Source organism: Corythoichthys intestinalis, chromosome 7 (genome assembly GCF_030265065.1).
Source record: "Corythoichthys intestinalis isolate RoL2023-P3 chromosome 7, ASM3026506v1, whole genome shotgun sequence".
Classification (NCBI taxonomy): domain Eukaryota; kingdom Metazoa; phylum Chordata; class Actinopteri; order Syngnathiformes; family Syngnathidae; genus Corythoichthys; species Corythoichthys intestinalis.
The window spans coordinates 7,644,032-7,668,494 of NC_080401.1; the positions used below are offsets into that span (position 1 = coordinate 7,644,032).

Below are 24,463 nucleotides of genomic sequence, written 5' to 3' on the forward strand. Positions count from 1 at the left end.
ACGAGTCACCTTCCATAAGGACTGTAGGTAACTCTTTTTCGGTCCCATAATAGCAAAAGTACACTCAATATGGTCCAAAATGTCTATCAAACACAAACCACGTCCGCACTCAACGAAAGGGAGGGGACGAACTGGGACGCCGTGAGCGTGCGTTAGCTTCTCGTGGCGCTGTTCGACCGCGTGATTTGGTTCATCCGCCGAAAACTAGTTTGTCAGCAGAGACTGTATGCTCGCGAATTTAATGTTCTTGAGGCGAAAAGTTCGTGAGCTTAAGCGTTCGTGAGCTGAGGTATCACTGTATTGCTTTTCATAGACAAATTTAATTTGCAATATAAACACATTACAGTATGATTCATTGAACAAAATGGACTCCAAATTTAATACTGAAAATGGTTTTGATACCAATCTGGCCCAGATTGGGTAACATGTGTGCCATATCCGGGCCATACATTAATGTTGTGTCTGCTACTTTGGACCAGTTCTGGCAAAAAACTTGTTGCTGATCCGGCAAGTGACTCCTTACTGAGTTTGGGCCATTGTTCAAAAAGACACTGGGGCGGATCCATTTCATGAAGTTCGGCCAAAATTTGCCGTACATCTGGCCCATGTCCGCTCCAGGTATATTTGGCTATCTAGGAAGTGGAAGTCTTTTCCTTTTTTCAGCACCTTTACTAATCTTCTTGGAACCAGTGCTGATTTCTCTCACAAGAAAATCCGCCTTGCGTCCGTCTTCCAGCAAAACAAAGAAACTGCGGAGCTGTCATTAACTGTCGTATTTCGAGCATGTCGTCGGATATAGAAACAAATGGCGAGTCAAATTTTACGTCGGATGTCGAAAAGATCCTGTGTCGAAGCGATTGTATTTCGAGGTACCACTGAATTAATATTTACTTAAAGTGTAATAATCTGACGCATTAATCTATTAACTAGTCTTTTCCACTCCAAACAAGATGGAGAAAATTACTTGACTAGATTTAAGAAACGTGATCTGATTAAGACGTTATAAATTTGCAGCGTACATTGATACTTATTTTTACTGTTAATAATTTATGTGTGAACAGGCATTCTATAGCTTGCTCCTCTTACAATTGTTTCAACGATATATCCATTGTTTTGTTGCTTCCAGGAAAACATTGGTCTTCATGGTTGTTGTTTGGATACTCTTATACTTTTTTTCCTCAGAAATTCCACCTCTGTTGGGGAGGTGAGAAAACTTATAGCCCATGTGAAACATGACTTTCACACCTTCCAGGCCTTTGCAAGTGAAATATTTATAAGCGGGTGAATTTCTAACATGAAATTATTGACATTCTATAGTTTGTGGATTTTTTATTTTTTAGTCTTTCATTTATTTACTTTCCCAGCTTCATCCTTGCCGATGCTCTCATTTTTATTATTTTTGTTAACCTAATGTGAAGACGGGAAATGACAACATCACTGTTTCATCTCATTGTTGGGACACTACAAAAGTTTGTCCACCCCTTAATGGTATGTCACGGGTGATACTGATGTGGCTCTCTGATGTTGATGTCCTACTCAAGTCCAACTCAAAAGGAGGGGTGAGCATGTTGGATCCCAATGCTGAGTGTCGGCAGGCTCCAGAGCCAATACAACCCCCAAGCTTTGCAAGGTAAGTAGTTCTCAGAGTTGGATGCCTTCCAGGTTTGATATTATCTCTGCCAGAAGGTGGGAGGGATGTATTTTTGGTTATAAAGTGAACGAAAGCAGAGGGCAGTGGCCGTTCCTGTCATCTCTGTGAAGTTACCCCTCCGTCAGATGCAAATTTACACAAAAATGATGTCATTCGTTTGTGCTATAATTTTAAAGATATTTACAATTATTTTATAGGTCAATCCGAGGCCAACCATTGCCCCATTTTGATTAAAAACTGTGTCAGTTGTTTAAAATTCGTTTGTGCTGATGTTATTTTGAGATATGGAGAAATACATTTGAGTTATGACGTCACGCAGCCCCCCATTTATTGCAAAATGGACCTGAAATTGTGCCATTCATTTGTGCTACGTTTGTGCTAGTTATGAGGACACCCCTCTTTTATTAAGAGATTTGGTATGCTCGGTCGGCCGCAATGGAGGGGCTGCGATTGACGTCATCACTCGAAATTAAGATCTCAATATCTATAAAACGATAGCAGCACAAACATTTTTACAGCACAAACCAGCACAAGCGAAGCATAAACGATTGACACAATTTTTAGCAATTTTTAATCCAAATGGGAGGCTGGTTGACCTCAGATTGAACTATAAAAGAATTGGAAATATTTTCAAAATATACGAACGATCGACATCGTTTTTACATAAATTTCCTGTCCTTGGCTGGCCGGTGGGTTGCCCAAGGCCCAAGCATAGACTTCATAACCTATTGACATGACACGGGAAACGGGGCCGATCCATGGGGGGGCCTATTTTCAAAAATTTCAAATTCAAATATTTTCAAAACCAAAGCTGCTACCGACCTAAAACCAAAACGGGCACCTATCTTAGCCATATATGAGTCTACATGAGCAGCGGCATAAAAAAATTCAAAGTCGACTCTCAGATTTTACACTAGATGTACAAAAATCACCAAATGCAGAGATAATCACCTATATTTTCAGGAGCAGTACCAATATTTAACATATCATATAAGTTTTTTCCCAAAATACCAACTTATTATTCTTTTATTTACTGCATGTTTTCAACAGCTAATAAATCACTCAATTTTCACATTAGAGACTTAATACTTGAGCAAAGCATGCAGAACAAATTATAATATATAAATAGATTACCAGTGTTGGGAGTAACACCGTTATAAATAACGTCGTTACGTAACGGCGTTATTTTTTCAGTAACGGGGTAATCTAACTAATTACTTTTTCCGCCTTTACAACGTTGTTACCGTTACTGACGGTCAAAAGCGGTGCGTTACTTACTCTGAATAAATTAAAGAAACCACCAGCCGTGTCAAGTCGACTCTCTGCTCTGTTGATTTGTCATCCAAGACTTGGGGTGCGTTCAGGTTCAAGAATAGCGCACGTACTTCTGACTCCAAGCTGTTTGTCCCTGCTCAATGCTTTCCAAAGTTTGGTAACATTTCTGTGTTTGCTACACCTGATGCTAGCCTCATTCCCATCTCCCACTGTCAGCCAGCAATAATTCTGCTTCCATCTTGAGGACGGCAGGCGCTTTGAAGGTGACGTGAATTGTCAGGAAACGAGCCTACCTAAATGCAGCCCCTCGAGAGATGCGATGGAAGTGATTGTGATTGGCTGAGGGTTAGAGTCATGTGTCATGGTAAGCCAATCAGAGCCGGTGAGTTCACAAGCAAACCGGAACAGCGCGTGCAGCAAACACACATACGCAAAACAGATGCACTTCGTCGGGATGGCAGAGCATTCAGAAGAAAAATTGTCCTTTGAGAGGTGGAGATATAGACACTATTTCAAGTTTGTCGAAATTAAAGGAAAGAACCTGCATGTAATGTGTAATTTATGTCCCGGGGCAAAGCTTTTGTCGACATCTGTGGTAAGCAATTCACATCTGCTGAAGCACCTAACAAGTTAACTACCTGTCTGTTCTTCTCTATTCCACTGACTCGAATACTGCTCAGAAAATTTCAAATTCTTGGACATACAACAAGTTCTTTTTAAAGTAACAGAAATAGTTACTTTCCCTGGTAACTAGTTACTTTTACTATAGAGTAATTCAGTTACTAGTAGTGAGTAATGTAACTAATTACTTTTTTAAAGTAACGTGCCCAACACTGTAGATTACTAATAAATTCTACATACAATCACAACTTTTTATAGAATAGAATAGCCCTTTATTTTCATTATATAGTTGTACAATGAAATTGTGGAGCATTTCCCTTTACAGTTCATGATAAGTTAAAATCTCAAAAGTGATTTGCAAGTATAAAATTTAAATAAACAAAAATAAAATGCGTATGAGAGAGCGCTATGTTCATACAGCACAAATAATTGAAGGGAAGTAGCAGCAGTTTGACAGTTTAGGCTTTGAATATTGCAGGTGAGTAAGTATTGCACATAAAATATATACATGAATATTGGACTATGCCTTGTGTTTGACGTAAAACAGTCTCGATTCTTGGTTAAAAGCAAAAGAAACTGTGCAGGTAGTATTTATATTACGTAAATATGGCGAATGTGTGGCTCATCTTTAACTTCACTGTGTCGGTGCCTTACCACAAGTCCACAGCTCAGAGCTTTTTACGTTGAAATTCTTGTGAATAAATGCTTAAATCCCTGAATTCTTTATAGATATGAACATAAAACAGTCTCGATTCTTGGTTAAAAGCAAAAGAAACCGTGCAGGTAGGATTTATTTTACGTAAATATGGCGATTGTGCAGCTCGTCTTTAAGTTTACTATGGCGCCGCCTTACCACAAGTCCACAGCAAAGGGCTTTTTATGTTGAAATTCTTGTGAATAAATGCTTAAATCCCTCAATTCTTTATAGATATGTACATAAAACAGTCTTGATTCTTGGTTAAAAGCAAAAGAAACCGTGCCAGTAGTATTTATATTACGTAAACATGGCGAATGTGTGGCTCGTCTTTAACTTCACTGTGTTGACGCCTTACCACAAGTCCAACAAAGAGCTTTTTACGTTGAAATTCTTGTGAATAAATGCTTAAATACCTGAATTCTTTATAGATATGGACGGGAAACAGTCTTGATTCTTGGTTAAGAGCAAAAAAAACAAAAAAACAAAAACAAAAACGGGCAGTTTGAATTTACTACATACCTATGGTATGGCGCAAAGAATGACGAAGTGTCAGGTCAACAGAGTTATGAAGTCTATGGCCCAAGTTTGCTAGGGGGTGCAAATGCACTGCCACATAAATTTAACAATATTGCCTGCAAATATTTTACCACAAATAGGCACTAATCACTTTGCGGCGATCATGAAAGAGAAAGAATCAATTCCCACTTATAATGTTTGACATAAAGTTTAACATAACAGGCTTCCACCCAATTCAAGAACATTGACATGCAATGACGAGCCAACCAAGACCCAACCTTATTTATCTTCAGGAATATTAAAGTAATATCATCTGCTCCTTTGAGAAAGTTGTTCAGGAGGCTCCAGAGTAAACTAAGAACCACCGAAAAGCAGATCTACCAAGAATTAGCAGCTATGAGTGCCTATCTGCACAGACAACTGTGTTTTGCATTGCCATTAACTGAGAGGCTGGCAGGCATGTAGGAATGCGGAACTTTAAGTCTCATGCATAAAGGTTTCTAGGTATTGTAATTTTGGAATTATTTGCCTTTTTAAAATCAAGATTGTGGAATCCATCATTTTCATGAGTAGTCTCCCACTGACTCTTTTGTTGTACAATATTATGTTGCCTGGATTTGCCTGTTCATTGTTAGGGTGGAACGTTGTTCTCTTTTACAGAACAGCTAACTGACCAAAATAATGTGGCATAACAAAACTTGTCATGTTACTCTCTTGTGTACGAAGTCTACTTTTATTGAACAAAATACCCTGAGTCAATGAATTGTTTGTACATGATAGCCTAAGTGTTTGTGACTTTTTCAGGAACTGCAGCTGCTTTATACATTCGTCAACTTTCTTTTATGCTGCAGCACACTCATTAAAACCACTGCTACAGTTACACTTTAGTTTTTAAATGACCTGCAGGAAAACAAATGGTGTGAATGTTTAATCAGCTCAAAATCGTCTTTAATCACCACTTTAAAATGCAATGATGGTAATCCATAAAGCTTTAGGCATTGTTTAGTCATTTACTCTCTTTTATTAATTTTAATCTTCACATTTTATATGACATACAGTATACCGTACATAGGGCTGCAGCTATCGATTATTTAAGTAACCGATTATAGATTAGTTAGTTTGAATAATCAAGTAATCGGATTGAAAACATTTAATGTATTGCAGAATAAATTTTAGCTGATGTAAAAGGAAAGAATCAAGTGTTTATGCTTGTAATAATATTTATTTTGGATTGCTAAGATTGCACTTTCAAAAAGCATTACATGTGAATACAAAACAAATTTGCTGAGCGTTTCTTCAAACTACACAGAAATGCACTTTCATTTCATAAAAGCAATTAAAGCATTTAAAACTAAATTTAAATTTTCTGGGCTTAGCCTCAAATGGTATTAAAAAAAAAAAAAAAAAAAAAAAAAAAAAAAAAAAGATCGAATTATAACAACAGAAATATTGGCTAAATTGCTTCACAAAAGTCCGCTAGCTTAAATGCTTTAAATGCTATAAAAAGCTAACATTTTTTTTTTTTTTTTTTTTTTTACAAAGCTCTTAAAAACTAGTTCAAACACATATTCCCACAAAAAAAAAAAAAAATCTACATATATTTCTCAACTAAATTACATTTGCATAAACAAACATATTAGCGCAAACAAAAATTTAAATGAGGTTAGAAAAGTATATATTTTAGATTCATTACACACAACTGCAGTAGTTCCAGCCTTTTATTGTTTTAATATTGCTGATTTTGGTAAAAAAGGCAAGAAAAAAACAAAAATCCCTCTTTCAAAAAATTAGCATATCATGAAAAGGTACTCTAAAGAAGCTACTAACCTAATCATCCGAATCAAAGAATTAACTCAAAACTCCTGCGAAAGATTCATGAGGCTTTTAAAAACTCCCAGCCTGGTTCATTACTCAAAACCGCAATCATGGGCAAGACTGCCAACCTGACTGCTGTCCAGAAGGCCATCATTGACACCCTCAAGCAAGAGTCTAAGGCCATGTCCACACGTAGTAGGTTTAAAAAAAAAAAAAAAAAAAAACGAGGATTCTGCCCTAATACGTCGGGGAAAAATACTTGCGTCCACACCTGCACGTTTGTGTAGAAAAAAAAAAAAAAAAAAACTTCCACAGCCAACCGCTTTCATTCATTTTTAAGTACATTCAAAACAATAAAATAATTGTCCAAAATACCCATTATTCAATAAGAAGCACATCAAGAGTTTGTCAAAAAAAAATTGAAGCAAAAAAGTGCCTATTTAATATACTTCAAATGTAAAAATGGTCTCGTGTGTAACGTGAGGACAAAATTTGTCGCAGCCAGTGACGTACAGTAAATCTTCGGTTATCAAAGTCCACATGATGGAGCCACAAACGCAGAATTCGCAAATCTTCACCTTCCCCGTGGTTTTTAACCCTGGTTTAATCCTGCGTGCGCGTGTGGATGATAGGTCAATCCGTAGAAAAATATCTTCTTTTTGCCAAAAACCCTGCTACGTGTGGACATGGCCTGAGCCACAGAAAGAAATTTCTGAGCGAATAGGCTGTTCCCAGAGTGCTGTATCAAGGCACCTCAGTGGGATGTCTGTGGGAAATAAACAGTGTGGCAGGAAACGCTGTACAACCAGAAGAGGTGACCGCACCCTGAGTAAGATTGTGGAGAAGGGCCGATTCCAGACTGCATGAAACCTGGAAATGGGCTACAGGCGCCGCGTTTCCCAGGTCAAGCCACTTTTGAACCTGAAACAGCGGCAGAAGCACCTGACCTGGGCTACAGAGAAGCAGCACTGGACTGTTGCTCAGTGGTCCAAAGTAGAGAAAAGCAAATTTTGCATGTCATTTTGAAATCAAGGTGCCAGAGTTTGGAGGAAGATTGGGGAGAAGGAAATGCCAAAATGCATGAAGTCCAGTGTCAAGTACCCACAGACAGTGATGGTCTGGGGTGCCATATCAGCTGCTGGTCTACTGTGTTTTATCAAGGGCAGAGTCAATGCAGCTAGCTGTCAGGAGATTTTGGAGGACTTCATGCTTCCATCTGCTGAAAAGCTTTATGGAGATGAAGATTTAATTTTTCAGCACGACCTGGCACCTGCTCACAGTGCCAAAACCACTGGTAAGTAGTTTACTGACCATGGCATTACTGCGCTCAATTGGCCTGCCGCCTCTCCTGACTTGAACCCCATCGAGAATGTGTGGGATATTATGAAGAGGAAGTTGAGAGACACCAGACCCAACACTGTGGATGAGCTTAAGGCCGCTATCGAAGCATACTGGGCCTCCATAACACCTCAGCAGTGCCACAGGTGGATTGCCTCCATGACACGCCGCATTGAAGCAGTCATTTCTGCAAAAGGATTCCCGACCAAGTATTGAGTGCATAGCTGATATGATTAATTGAAGGTTGACTTTTTTTGTATTAAAAAACACTTTTATTTGTATTGGTTGGATGAAATATGCTATTTTTTTGAGATAGGGATTTTTGTGTTTTCTTGACATTTTTGCAAAACTCATCATTAGTAAAACAATAACAGGCTTGAACTAATTCAGTTGTGTGTAATGAATCTAAAATATATGAAAGTCTAATGTTTATCAGTAAATTACAGAAATCAATGAACTTTATCACAATATGCAATTTTTTAGAAGGACCTGTGTGTGTGTATATATATATATATATATATATATATAGATAGATAGATAGATAGATAGATAGATAGATAGATAGATAGATAGATAGATAGATAGATAGATAGATAGATAGATAGATAGATAGATAGATAGATAGATAGATAGATAGATAGATAGATAGATAGATAGATAGATAGATACATACATTAGTGCTAATCTTTTAATTGCAATTAATTGCATGTGGTCATAGTTAACTTGCAAATAATTGTTTTATATATTTATTTTTTTGGAAGGATTGACCTCTGGCACCCCTATAAAAATATATATTAAATCTGTATTCAATAAAATCTGAGGGTCTGTGGGACTTCAGCTTCTTGACTGACAATGACAAACAGCTCCAAGCTAACCAACCGGACATTGTGGAAAGAGTGCAAAGAGCAGAGTAGAGTGACGGTGATAAAAGTGGCAATACCAGCGGACACCTGTAATTGGGAGAAGGAACAGGAGAAGGAGGATAAATGCCAAGGGCAGAAAAAGCAGTTGGAGCGGCTAAGAAAGGTGAAGGCTAGAGCGGTTCCCGTGGTAGTAGGAACACTTGAGGCAGCAACCCCAAATCAGTAACCCCAAAGCTAGGAGAATGGCTCCAGCAGATCTCAGGAACAACATCTGAAGTCTCAGTCCAGAAGAGTACAATCTTAGGAACAGCTAAGATACTGCGCAGAACCCTCAAACCCCCAGGCCTCTGGCAGAAGACCCAAGCTTAAGGATGACACAGATACCATTCCACGAGGGGTGAGAGGGATGTTATATATTTATTAATTTTCATTTGTGCTCCAGCTGGGGTCGGGGCGTTCCGTCCCTGTGCCTTGAGCTCACCAAATGAACCTGGTTTTTCCAATGCTGGCGGTCTTGTGCCAGCTGCTCTGCATCCTCCAAATTGCAAGGCAAAAAAAATTATCCGTCCTAGTGTAGACGTAGCATAAAAAGATTATTTCAGTATAGTGCTCCCAAATCAATGAGCACAGCACTTCTTTTTATAAATATACTTACTCAGCTACAACAGTACATTATTTTCAAATAATTAAACCCACCAGAACCTCACGATGAGATGTTAATAAGTGAGAGTGATAGTTTAAGAGGATGTTTGCCATGCTAAAGCTACTGCTAACGCGAATACTACGCTAACGCTACGAGTTACATTTAGCGTGTAAGAATCACTCAGTAAATACGTGAAAAGTCTAAAGCAACATTGCATATTCTGTCATGCAAGATAAAAAAAGTCTTAATATTTTAATATTTACATAACTGGTAAGCTTCAAGCTTGCTGTAGCAGCCTGCCATCAAGCTGCTGCGGGGTCCTTCTGGGATACTACCATCAGTCTGTGGTGGTCACAGCTTTAAACCACTCATCAGTGATTGGGCACACACCTGACTTAAAAAGGTTTTAAAATTGGTTTTAATTACTCTTTAAGTCTCGTTAGGCACAGGGTTAACTTATTTTCTCCCTTCTGTCATTGTTTGCATGCTATCCTCATTAGAATATAAAAACCTTAAATTTTTGTGTGGTTTTACATAAAACAGACACTGTATTTTCATCTGTCTGATTTTGACAAAGATCAGATCGCATTTGATGATGTTTTTTTTAAGTAATGTCAGAAATTCTATAAGGTTCAGATGCTTTTTCATACCCCTGTATATGCTCAAAAATGCTAAAAAAATATTCTGATACACAACCAAGACAAAGAGTTATGTGATGTGCTCATCCGTTGCTTTCAAAATGTTTTCCATGCCCTTAAAAAGTAAGGTTTAAAGTTAAGCAGAGTCAAAGGCTTGATCAAAGGCGGACAGCTTAGGTTTGCTACAAGCATTGCCCAAAGTGCAAAATGGTAAATGGAGAGTACTTATATAGTCAGGGGTGCACATAAGTGGTCCGCATGCGCGCGTGCGTACTGGACGTAGACAAACGCGCTGGCCCTCAACGGCTTCCATACGCTTTTGCGTACCGATGGCTGACCACTGTATTTGCGGCGGACACGAGAAAATAACTTCTCAAAATGTCGAAGAGGCAGGCCACACTGAGTAATTACTTCCGTGTTCCCCCACCCCCGTCAAAAGACAGACAGACGACAGAGACGTCACCGGAGCTACCGAAAAAAAGGACTTTTGCTGAAAAGTGGCTACAGGAGGTACCATGGCTAGAAGCAAATGATGCTCGCACAGAAATGCGGTACAAAATGTGCCCTGAGAATCCCAATGTCACCGATAAGAGCAGCGCATTTTATGTAGGGTCAAAGAATTTCAGCCATCCAAACTTTGAAAAGCACGAAAAAAACAGACAGCATGTGGCAATTAAGCAAACTATCGGTGTCAGACATGACCCCACTCGCCCTATGGACAAGTCGCGGAATAAAGGTAATGAACAGCGACATACATTGACAAACGTGTTTTACAAAGCTAAACATGCATGTTCAATAAGGTCTTGTGAGGAGGACATCCCACTTTTAAAAAGGCTTGGAGTTAATGTGGGAGCCGCATAATGCCCTTTATTTTGAATTGGTGCTTTTATGTTTATTTCTTTAGATTTCACTTCAAAGTAATGCCAATTTTGTTGTGCCAGTTAATGTTAATCAAGCATTAATTGGTAATATAATTAATTAAAGTTAATTGGCTCTAAGTAAAACTTGTCATAAATTTATCGCATCAGGCGGGTCGGCTCTCAAGCTCAATGAGGACCAAGTCACATCTCCAGGTCCTCCTCTGAGAACCTGGGCGAAAAAATTATGTGCACCCCTGTATATAGTGCATTTATCTAAAGATTTTTACAATGCCTAAAGCACTTTACCTTGGCTCACATTCATCCATTCACGCACACCAATGATGCTGTTTCCATGCAAGGCGTTGCCAACCCACTGAGGGGCAAATTCAGAGCTCAGTGCCTTGCCAAAAAGTAACTTCAACAGTGGGTAGTTGTAGTCGATTCCAGGACAAGTCGAGCTACCAACTGCGCCACGGCGGGAAGTGCCCTAAAGTGCTAACTATGAGCCCTGATCAACTTCAGCTGGAAGCAAAATAATTGTCTTGCACTCACTGTTTGAAGTCAGTAAAAGGTCACAGACAAAGAATGTGAAACTGAAAATACTGACCTGACTCTTCAAATTCTTGGTTGGCTGTGTTCCAAGAATCTTGAATTTGCAGCAAACTTGCTTCCATAGACTTCAAATCCAACTCAGGGCAATTACACTGTGGGTAGTCTGCAGCACACTGGCACCAGCAGTCATTGTCCCGGCACACAAAATGGCCTTCCTCATTACATCCGATGTAGCTGAGTGCTGCCTGCACAAACCTGTCCCGCAGATATTCTGGCAGTATAGCGTGAAGGCCTGAGTGATTGAGAAAACATTAGGCTATGAAGATTATTAACCAATAATGGAAATGGTCATATAGTACAATTTGATTGGAGTTATATGGTCCATCTGTAAAGCACTCAAGACCAGACACCCCTACGCTCTCGTGTTCTTACATACTTAACGTACTGGCTGCCATATGCTGAATTAAAGTTTTATTTTTGCGTCATAGTTTTGCTGCTTTTGTTCTAATCCATTACCACTTAGTATATACTTCAAAGTCCACCAAATAACAATTGTTAAAAAAAAAGTGAGGGATAGAGTGACAAGCTAGATTCATTCTGACACCCTTAGGATGTACTTTTGAGTTTGCCGGAAAATAGAAAGCCTGACAATTTCATCAAAAATTGTGTGAGTTCAATTATGAATGGCCAACCTTGCAAATGGATCTTGTTTTCAGGGCTCTGAACCAAAACGGAACTGACAGAGTCAAGGTTGTCATAGTTACTGCATCCAAGAGGACCCGTCCTTGTTTCCGTCACCTAACAGAGGGAAAAGAGAGAAGCACAGCAATTTTAATTAAAAAAAAAAAAAAAAAACTAGAGAAACTACAATCTTAAATGATGAATGAGATTCCACACAGCTTCTTTTGTGAACTCTTAAAATATCATTTCATAACAAGTAATATATTTAATTTGTCTGCTCTTGTGTAAATCCTAATAAGATTAATGATTTTATTTAACATGTTGGCTCTAGAACAACTTCTGAGAATTGTAAGCTTGTACTGCTGCCACTCAAAACATGTTGAGTAATTACAATGTAAACCTATGCAAGCCTCAAAAGCAAATCCCAATGTCACAAATGTATGATCATGTTTAATATGAACATATACTCACCTGAGAATTAATAATTAAATCCATAATATTTAAGAACTGCCTAGGTTTAAACCTGACACACATTGGAAGCAGTACACGAGTCAAGAAGTAGTAACATTTATAAAACATGCATGATATATTAAATTAACGTTGGCATGTGTTAAATCAGCGGTGCAAGATATGTCGATCCTGATGACTGGTTGATCGCAGCAATTGTGTCATCGTTTGAAAAAAATATATATATATATTTATATGTTTACATATGCTAGTACATTATCATTCCTCTGTACTCGATGTATTTTTATTGGCAAAAGCTTAGCAGATGAACCAGTGTTATTGTGCCTTTTGACTGACCAATTGCATATGACAGCAAGTCGTATCTCATTTTTGCATGAGTCACAACATACAGTATGTCGTGTCTGACACTGCAAAACCAGTGTCTCAAAAATTTCTTATCTAGTGAGGGTAAAATATAAGAGCAGATGCATAATAAAGAAAAACACTGAGCACGTACTACTTCCATGCACTATGGTACAATTGGGGCACTTTTGGACTGATCATAACACTATAATTAGGCATGTGCCAATAACCAGTTTGAAGATATACTAAGTGATATACCAATGCCTGACCCCAGAAATAATGAACAGAAAATTAAATTTTTTTTTTTTTAGATTTAAAATATCTCTGTGGTGTTTAAACATGATTTAAAAAAATAACATTATTTTGCATATATGTTCTCTAATTTTTATCATAAATGATACATTAGGCATTATATGCAATTCTCGTTGTAAAACAGAAATAACTTAAGTGAGATTGAACACAATAAGGTTTTAAACAAAGTTTTTTTTATTGCAATGAGGTCCAGAATTTTTTTTAATTTTTTTTTTTACATTTTGCAATATAGGGTTAAAAAGTGAATGTATCACTCACCACAGAAACTGTATAAATAATGAGCTAGTTTTCAACCCTGTATGCCTGCAACACAAAGGCCCTGTTGCATAAGTAATGGCTTAAAAAGAGCATGATTCCAAAGTTCCAATGGATGTCGGAGCACTTGGGGCAGTGACCCCCCCAAACTGAGACTGGGTACAACAGGTCCGGATACAAATTCTAAAGCCTAAGTGCAGAAGAGCCACAATGTATACAAATATGAGACGTACGAAAATGTGCCAATAAATTTATACTGAACAGAAAAATTAAAGGAACACTTTGAAAACACAAGAGTGGTCCCGACTTGTCGACATAGTTGACATCATCGATGATGTAAATACGTTGACGAGCACACTATCCAATCGACAGTTAATAAAGGGTTAAACAACTATATGCGTGAAAAGTTGAGAATGGCAGTCGCTCGGGATTCAAGCGGGGAAAGCTGCACAAAGCCAAAAAAGCGCACCAGAGTGACGAAAGCATGGATTTATTTCAACAAAAATATGGAAAGCACACAATGCCAAGCTTGCATACCAAGGCAGCATGTCGACCGTGAATGAACACCTGAAGTGCCACCACCCAGGTACTGGACTGTCTCAGAAAATTAGAATACACAATATTCTAATTTCCTGACTGTCTCAGGAAATTAGAATATTGTGTATTCTAATTTCCTGAGACAGTCCTGTATATATACACAGGACTGTCTCAAAAAATTAGAATATTGTGTATTCTAATTTTCTGAGACAGTCCAGTATAATTTTGGAAGACAACAGGAGACAACAAGCTGGTGGATCGAAAGTCCGTATAACAACATTTTTTATTCAAGTTGCCTTTATGTGGGCCGTAAGACAGAGTCTTAGGGGCTAATGTAGCTGAATAAGCAGGTAGGTAGCGCGTTGCGCCTACGTTAAAATCAACAATATTGAAAGCATCTTTAGTTTTAGAGTCGGTTTTACAAATAAGGAAATCCTTATTATTTTTGCTTCATCTACATCAAATTATAATCAATAGAAGTATTTATACTAATGCTTCGTAGTACCTCTGAGCGAAGGTACATGTCTGTAAAGTGCGTAGCGGCTCACAGCTACACCACCCCTACATAATAATGTGACGTTTGTTTCTCATAGCAATATTACGACTTTAATCTCGTTCTTTTTTCTTTTTTTATTTTTTTTTATTTGGCCCTAGTAATCCATCGTAGTGTAGTATCAAAGTTCATCATTATTTTTTTTTTCACAAACTTCACTCTAGTTATACGTGAAATTTATTTATCTACTCTGCTGGTGCTCACTCTAATGCTGAAAACAATATAGACATTCCACAAAAAGAGAAAGTAAGAATTGTTTTGAATCCTGTTGGAAAAGTGAAGTCACAGTGTTCTGAATCTGTTTACATTCCATTTTTTTGCACTAGTTAATGCCATGAGCGTTTGACCTCAATGTTTATTTGTGATTTATTATTTTTATTTATGTTTTTATTTGTACTTAGATAAAGAATTTAAGTGTCCAAAAATGTTTTCGTGAATTAATAATCATCATATATTTAATGGAAAGATTAGTTAAAAAAAAAAAAAAAAAAAAAAAAAAAAAAAAAAAAAAAAAAAACAAGTTAATGAACAAATTATTAGACTAGGCAAATAATTGTTTAAAAAGTCTGCAGTTTAATTGGGAGAAAAATTATCGTTTGGGACAGCCCTAGAAAACACATCAGATCTAAATGGGGGGAAATTATCTTGAATATGTTTCCTGATAATAAGTAGGTGATGTATTCATAACAAAATTATGCTACAAAATATGTTAGAACTGAAAATGATCACTCAAACGAACAAACAAACAAACAAACAAACAAACCCATTTGTATTATCTCATTCCCCATCCACTGAAAGAATAAGAGATACAATAAAGTATCGGGTTGATCAGCACTATTCATAACTAATAAAATGTAATTGGAAATGTGAATTCTTATAAATTCCCAATTCCAATCTCAAACATGGTCAGAAGGTGATGATGTCCTGTTAGTATACTAGCCGTGCAAGAACTGGGATGTTTTAATCTTCTAGCAATTAAATTCAGATCCCTACAATATGGGGCCATGCATAAAGACATGAAGTAAATGGCACAACAATTTTTGTGCATTCAAAATTCCATCAATAAAGTGGCCCACTCCAACCAAAAAACATTACATTCACTAACCACTCTCTCAAGCAACATCATGCATGCTGTGTGCAATCTGTCCTGTATAATGAAAAGTGAGATTAATCCAGAGAAAGGACACCTTTCTACTGCCAGACGAATTGAATGTCAGCATTTTCCTGGATTTACGTCAACAATCAGATAGAGTTTTCTGAGACGGATTCCGATATTCTTTACAGAAATATTTATTTCATGCAGACTGCTGTAGTAGTACTCTGGGTGGATGTTTCAAGATAATAATGTATATATTAATTCGAGCTACATGTGTTCTGCTGCTGTGAGACAGAGTGGAAGTACTGCATAATTCTCTGAGACACCTTTGGAGTCGGCTAACTGTAGAAAAGTGTTTCTTAAGATGAGTTTGATTAATCCACAGGGTTCAGTGAATAAATTTAAGATAAGAAGATATATAAAAAAAATAAAAAAAAAACGGCCTTATTTTTGTACAGCGTATAAACCTAGAAGAGCATGAGTTTGCACCAAGTGGCGTTTGGGAACAGGCAATTTGATTATAATACAGGCTCAAGCTTCGGCTTTGAAAAGAGGTTGAGATGCACCATTATATACTTTACGTGATACTGGAAGTCCCGCAGTTTTTTTGGGCTATAAAGAAAGACCAAAAAGGTGTCAAATAAACCCGATACCAAACTGACTACCGTAATTTCCGGACTACAAGCTGCTACTTTTTTCCCTCATTTTGAATCCTGCGGCGTATGCAATGATGTGGCCAATTTAACAATTTTTCTAACGACCGCCAGGAGCATTCCAGCATAAAATGTAAGCGTAAAACATGTGGAATATATGTGTCGAGGAAGACGCTAGTTTGCACTCTTACCCGTATTTTAACTTTGTGCTTTGTGCACGAATAAAAGAAGCAGACCCTCATCTTTGTGCATTAGTAAAATTAGCAGACCCACATTACGAACAATGCTAGAAGAAATGGATATGACATGCCGAGTTGAATAGAAGGCTTGGATGAGAGATTGTTTACTTTTGCACAAGTCTGACAGCGTGGAGCAGTGCAAAAAAAATCCACCATCACCAACGGGTTTCGAAACGCCGGTCTGCTGCGTGACGAAGAGGATGACACACGGTCAGGAGTGAGCTCGAGGAGTCCGCTAAGTGCCGTTTTGCTGGCGCTCTTTGGAAAGAAGATTTAAGGTATTATAACGTTGACAAAGAGTCACCCGCTTAGTTAGGTTGCAATTCTTTATTTTGGAAACTCGTGGAACAACACACGACTGCTGTCTGCAGCAGTCGACCCACACACACACACCCACTCTCTCGCTCTTCCGCACCTCTCTTACTCCCGTAAGTCACGTGCTATATTTATAACCCAATTCGTTAAAGTATGTTATTAAAACTCAGAAAGCTCTGTGTATTTCTTCATAAATATCTCATGTTACTATGTGGGCACACGCGGCTTATTAACAGTAGAGGCTTATGTATGTAAAAAATGTTTTTTCTTTTAAAAATGTACTTGGTGAGGCTTGTAATCAGGGGCGCTCAATAGTCTGGAAATTACGGTACTTGCCTTTGTCAAACAATAGACCACTCAAACAAGCAATCAAGCAGACAACCCACACTCCTGTGGAGTTGCTGCCGTGGTGTGAAAGGGGTGGGGGGTTCACTCTGGGTTGGTGCAATTAGCATCAATATGACTGACATGGCAGCACTGAATGCATATGTGTTGTATCAGGCATGCGTTCTGTGATAACGCCGGCCTGTTCAATCACATGGCATCGATAAAGCACCATAAAAAAATAAGTATTTGACATAGAGCGCTGCCATTCAACATGATGCAAAAGCTCGGATTTAACCTGTCTCTCAGTTTTTATTTGACTCCGATTGACCAAGGAAAAGCAAAGATATGATCCTTTAAATTTCATATGGAAAATATGTTTTCCTTACCAGATTTACTCATGCTCTTTGGATGAATGCTGCTTCATTTCTCTAGATTTTTTTTTCTCGCCTGAATTCAATTTTTTTTTTTTTTTTGTAATTATTTGGCTTAATGTGGTTATGTATAGGTCATAGTACGGTATAATAATAGTTCATATAGGTAACTTTGTGCTGAGAAAATAAAATACCATTGTTTAAAAAAAAACAACAAAAAAAATCACACAATGTAAGCAGTTATTCACAATGTTACTCATTACTTCAGCATTCTTTTCACCCAATACTTTTTTACTTGTATTTCAGTACATTTTTTTATATGGCTACTTTTACTTGAGTAAAATTATTTTGAAGTAACTCAAATCTTACCTGAGTAAAACTTTTGGCTACTCTACCCACCTCTGGTGACACTGCGTTTCAGGGGCATCAACATGTTTTGCCCCCCTCCCACAAAATACAAACTTTGTCTATGGTGCTATGAATGTATCTCTTGGGAAATTTTTGTTGATATGCCATGTGCTCTGTCAGCAAAAGGGACTGCTTTTTAGTGTGGGGGTCATTTTCACAGTAGCGACACAACACAAAGGCAACTTTAAGCCACCTGCTGCCCAAATCAAAAGAGAGGAGATCCATAAATGTAAATCAGTTCATTTGCATAGTCCTTTTTCATTGTATTGTGACAGACAGGCGACCTCCACTATTGTATTTTCTCCATTTGTTGTTACTATTGAAGTGGGTGGTAGACAATCTCTATAAGGACACACAATGTGGTACTCAAGGTAAATGATAGTTGGTAGAGGGTATTCAAATAATTTATCTTGTCAAGACATATGTAATCTATTTGGATAGATTGTTGAAACTGATGGACTATTAGTTCAGATATTAGGGCTGTGCAATGGTGGGAAAAAAGTTATTATGACATGGGTCATTGTGTGTCACGATATGCCACGGTGTAAGCGAGGTTGCGCTAGACTTTTTCGTTGTCTGTCATTTTGACTGACAGGGTCATAAAAACCCGGTCATAATCTATTTTTACCCGTCACTTAAATTTTTAAAATGTTAATAATGACATATTCAATAGTATTTAGTTTTCATTCATCTTTAATCAATATTCTGTCCGAACAAGCTTAACAGAGAATCCACACCGCGCCATCACACATCAAGCAGCTGTGCGTTATTAGCGCCTAACTTGCCTTGAACACGACTTTTTAGGAAGGGTCGGACTTGACAAGTCATAAAAAAAAAAAAAAAAAAAAAAAAAAAGGGTTTGAGGATAAGCCTGAGAATGATCGGTTTTCTCTCTGCTCCATATAAGCAATATTCCAACATTACTTAAACGGCTGAGAGTTGGGGCAAACTGCTCGTATGTGTGTGTGACTGTTCGTGCATGCTATCGATCCATATACTTTGAATATAAACCTGTACAGGGATTATTTATGCCTGTTATTTGTGTCCTCTTTTTAATAAGCAAAATATGATATCCCTGGAATGACGGATGACAGCCAGCATGTGTGATTGTATGGTCATTTGTTTTGATGCTTCTGCGCATGTCGGACTGCGAATCAGTGCGCATGCATAATACTTGAATGGTCTCAATGGACAAAGGCAGTCTGAACGGGCACGCCAAAAAACCAGATATGACAAAAAAATCGGATTCATGCATTAAGACCTGTGGTATGAACGTAGCCATAGGCTTGTTGCTGTTAAAAAGAGGACACAAATAACAGGCATATATAATCCCCGTTTAGGCTTATATTCAAAGTATATGGATCGATAGCATACACGCACTGTTCGTGCATGTCACACACACATACGGGCAGTTTGCCCCGACTCTCGGCCGTGTAAGCAATGTTGAAATATTGCTTATATGGAGCAGAGAGAAAACCCTTCCTAAAAAGCTGTGTTCAAGGCAAGCTAGGCGCTAATAACGCACAGCTGCATCGCTACCGTAGCTACCGTACCGTCTCTCGCTTTTTGATGACGTAATTGCTGCATTAAATCCGATTTGCGGGAATGGACAGTACAGACCGCCGCGACAGTCAGGAAAAATGTGGCCCAGATCGGATTTACACCACATACGAAAGTGACCCAGATCGGATTTGAAATGGTCCCGTTCTAAGCGACTTGTCACGTTCAGACAGTCAAGTTAATGCCTCACTCGAGTCGGAAAAACACGAAAAAATCGGATTCGTGCATTAAGACCTGTAGTATGAACGTAGCCTTAGTTCGCACGCTCGGTTGCCTTGACATTTTTCCGAGTAAGGCCAACGACGTCATGCATCAAGAGAGACAATAGCTAATTAATATGCTCACTCGCCACCCTGTGGTCTGGGGTGTGAATTGCAGCCTGTCAAAATGACGGATGGACTTCAGTTTTTTCCGTCACCGTTTGAAAAAAAACGGTCAACGACGGAAAATATTCGGTTAACGCGACCCCTGGGTGTAAGACATTTTTTCATAATTTTGTGAAAAAAAATATACAACAATCAGGACAGCTTTTCCCAACACAGTAACATACATATTTTTTCTGAAATGTAAAGATATATAATAATCTACTAATACTTACCTATAATACTTTTGGGACTGCTTATATCACGTTATCAGAACTCATTAGTAATAAATTAGTTGATATTTATAGTGGTATGAATTGTGTCATCTGCAGGGATGAAAGTGGGCCGGAACGAGCCGGATCGGTGCTCCGCCATGAACCACGGAGGCGGAACGCCATTCTGGCACACGGTGCTTTGATCCCGAAAATATCACAGCAACTGTCAAAACCCCAAGTTTAAAAAAAACCCTGCCACACTGCCACACACTCATCTCCAATAAGAACATTCTACTAATGTCAGATTTGCATGTACAAGTGGTAACAACAAGCGTAATGAAGAGCTTTTGTAGTGTCATTTATTATTCATTTATTGTACGTAGTTCTTCCAAGCGTCTGACAAGTCGCGTTGCCCTGCACACATAGTGCACATGCACTGCAGGGCACGCAGGAAAAAAAAAAGGACTCTGCTGTCCATTCAATTGGCTGACATACTGACATGTGATCAGCATGGATAATTAGCTGTGATTGGTTCAGATGCACCTTTTTTTTTGGACAACAAATAGAGGGGGGAAAAAGCTTGTTGAATTATAGGGGCAATGCAACGGAAAATTGATCAGATCTTTGCTTGTTGAATTAAAGGGGCAATGCAACGGAAAAGTGATCAGATCTTTAAGAGAAAGGTGAGGTTTATTTTATTTTATTTCGGTGGTTCAGAACTTCTTCCATGTTAATGTGCACTTTGAACTTATTTTTGTTCATTTATGGAAGGCTACTTATTTATTTCCTACCTTCTAAACAAGCCAATGCTTGCTTTGTCTTCAAAATATATTCAATTTCTCTGTGCATAATGTAAGTCATTTGTACTTTTTTTTTTTTTTTTAATTATGTTACTTTTTTTTTTTTTTAAGTGTTTATATTATCTTCAATTTTAAAGTACATCCTATGTTATATAATAGTTAAAATTGAGGTTTTGCTTTTATATTTGAGGATGTATAAAAATTAGATGAAGTTTTAGATGGAATTTTGTAAAAAAAAAAAAATGGAAATCAGTTTCTCATTTATGCCTTATTCCAGTGTAATGCAGCAGCTTAATGCATGCGTGAAACCTATTAATTTATTCATTCTTCACGAAGGTCACGGGGGAGCTGGAGCCAATCCCATCTATCAATGGGGAGTATACGGGGTACACCCTGAATCGGTTGCCAGCCGATCGCAGGGCATAAGGAGGCGCACACAGTAATACCTAGGGACAATTTAGAGTGTTTGATCAGCCTACATGCATGTTTTTGGGACGGGGGGGAAACAGGAGTACCAGGAGCAGGCATGGTGAGAACATGCAAACTCCACACTGGAAGGCCGGAGCCTGGGATTGAACCCTTGATCTCAGAACTGTGTGGGGAACGTGCTAACCACTGTGTGTGTGTGAAAACTGTCGTGTTTTATTTTATGTTATAATTACAACTGTGCCAAAGGTTTAGCATTTCAGTGGTTTTAGGAGGTTTAAGGGAAAAGGGACCAGCTCACCAACATCAACACCTCATCCTCACCGTGAAGTATGGTGGCGGTAGCATCAGGATTTAGGGCTGTTTTGTTACCTCAGGACCTGGGCAACTTGCAATCATTAATGGAAGAATGAAATCACAATTTTATCAGGATGTTTTGCAGGAAAACCTGAGGCCGTCTGTCAGACATCCCAGGAATCTGACTGAACTACAGCAGTTTTGTAGAGAATAATGGGCCAAGATTAGTCCTGATTGATGTCCCTGACTGATCTGCAGCTACAGGAAGCGTCTGGTTGAAGTTATTGCTGCCAAAGGGGAGGCACAAAATATTGAATGTGATGGTTCACTTACTTATTTTCCCACTTCTGTCAGTGTTTGCATACTATCCTTATTCAAATATGAAAACCTCTTAATGTTGGGTAGTTTTAGTGAAAGGAGACACTGTTTTTTCATCTGTGTGATTTTGACAAAGATCAGATCACGTCTTGGTGATTTTATGGATCAATGTGAGAAATTCCAAAAGGTTCAGATACTTTTTCATACTACTGTAATTTCATTAAAATAAATAAATGCCAAAACCTACAAAACTTTAGCTGTCTCTGTGGAAAAACTGTACTATACTAAAGGGTCTGTGCCTTCTTTTTCACTTCTGCTAACCACAGAAAATCAATCAGAATTGTGTAGGTTATTTTCTGTTGAGATTAATGTGTCAGATTATTCCACCAACTTTAAGTAAATATTACTACTTGTTCATATTAAGCTTATACATCTAAAAGTTCACCTAGAGTACACTTAAATGGAGACAAAATTGCTTTCAAATAACACTTTGAACATTATCTATTCTTGAATTAAGAATGTTTCTGACAAACAAGCTTTTTTTAAGATTAAAAATTACTCTGTTGAGTTTATTTTCAATTAGTTTATTTTCTTGTTTAAAGACGTCTGAGTAAAATTTACTTGAGGCACTGGCAGATAATTTCACTCATTTCTAGTAGATTTACACTGAAAACAAGAGAATTTAACTAGTTTTAAGGAGGTGTGTTTTAGCAGTGCACAGCCTTCCTGTGTGCAGTTTACATGTTCTCCCATGCCTGTGTGGATTTTCTTGTGTCTTCTGGTTTCCTTTCACCAATTACAAACATGTATTTTACTGATAAACCTTTAGCTGTGCTATGAAATTCTTATGAATAATTCCATCCAAACAGCACAATGTTTCACTTGCAAAGCTAGTGTTGTGAGATGTGAGCCCAAATAACTTTCAACCCCAGTACATTCTGCCTACTGGAGAAAAGTAAAAGATCATGAAAACTGTCGTTTAGTTCAAAATTGCCTCATTTCTACACCTTCAAGAGCTGCCATTTGCTTAATCTTTCAGGCGTACTAGATGTGCAAATCCATATTTGCATCTTGGATACTGTCTGTTTATACAGTCGTATAGAATTTTAAGAGCAATGGCTTACATTCGAATGTCAAGCAGAGGTAGATAAGCTTTTCAACTACAAACACAAATGAATGGGGAGTGTAGCATCATAATGAGTTTATTATGCACTCTCCATAGAAAAAAAGCTACATAAAGCCACAAGAGAGCTAAGATAGTCTTTTATGTAAAGAGGAAACAACATTTATTCATTCATTCATCTTCCAAGCTGCTTATCCTCACAAGGGTCATTACTTGGCAAATACATACTCATTAATTCTCTTTAAACTAGGCTAAGGTATTTGCATGTACAAAGTGCATTTTCTGCATGTGATATACTGTATTTTTGTTTGAGTTTGTTGTTTTCGTTCTCGCAGAGCATAATAATGTTCAACTCTAAAAGACCAAAGCAATAACTGATCAAGAAATGTAAGCTTTTTACATTATTGTATATATATTTTTTAAATTAATGACTATTATTTTTCATAATTTAGATTGCAGTGGTTATGAAAAAACACACTCATTTCCTACTCATCAATGAATTCCCTCTCCTAACTTTAGTTTTGAAAGAATCTTCAATAGAATGGAATATGGGCTTCATATCAAAGGAATGAGCATTGATTGATGCAAATTTTCTGGCGTAACTGATTCCATCGTGGGCTAAAACACTACAAATTAGGGCTCGTTTTTTCATGATCTCCTTTCATTTCAGTTTCACATGACACTTTAAAAATATATTTTGGGTTCTCAGAGGAAATACACAAATTTAACTTCTAATTTGACACGTTAGGAAAGTGGAAAGCACATTTGCTTAACAAATCTGGGGTCAGTGTCCTGATGCTGTCAAATTAAATACATGAAGGAAGCAGGATGTAGCCTGGGTGCCTTTTCCCATTAGTTTGGAGATTTCGTGCTGTTGCGACAGTGGAAGGGTTGCACCTGGGTGTCAAAAGTGGTAATGTGGACAGATGTTTCACAATTTTTTTCAAACCCTTGCACATAATATTGTGATCTATGATAATGTATGAATAAGCTACCAAATGTGCTACTCATATAGTAGGGCTGCAGCTATCGATTAATTAGGTAATCGATTAATCCATCAGTTATTAGTTCGAATAATAGAGTCATCAGATTATGAACATTTACTGCAGGATAAATGGTAGGATTTGCAAAACAAATAAGCAAGTGTTTCTGCTTGCAATGATATTAATTTTGGCTTGCTAAGATAACACTTTCAAAAGAGTGTAAATACGAATACAAAATAAAATTCCTGTGTGTTTCTTCAAAAATATGCAGAATTGCACTACATTTCAAGAACAATAAATGAATTAAAATTAAAATACCTGAGTTTAGCCGCAAACGATATTAAAAAAATATA

At 37.7% G+C, this 24,463-nt stretch overlaps 1 protein-coding gene across 1 annotated transcript in view; it reads right to left on the reverse strand.

Moving 5' to 3' along the window:
- The window catches only part of LOC130918507 (BMP/retinoic acid-inducible neural-specific protein 3-like), a 163,673-nt gene that overhangs the window by 19,155 nt on the left and 120,055 nt on the right, over nt 1-24,463 (reverse strand). Inside the window, exons 5-6 of the mRNA XM_057840250.1 lie at nt 12,162-12,267; nt 11,525-11,761 (exon numbers count right to left, since the gene is read on the reverse strand). Coding sequence (XP_057696233.1) covers nt 11,525-11,761; nt 12,162-12,267 — 343 coding nt within the window. The remainder of the gene's footprint in view (nt 1-11,524; nt 11,762-12,161; nt 12,268-24,463) is intronic.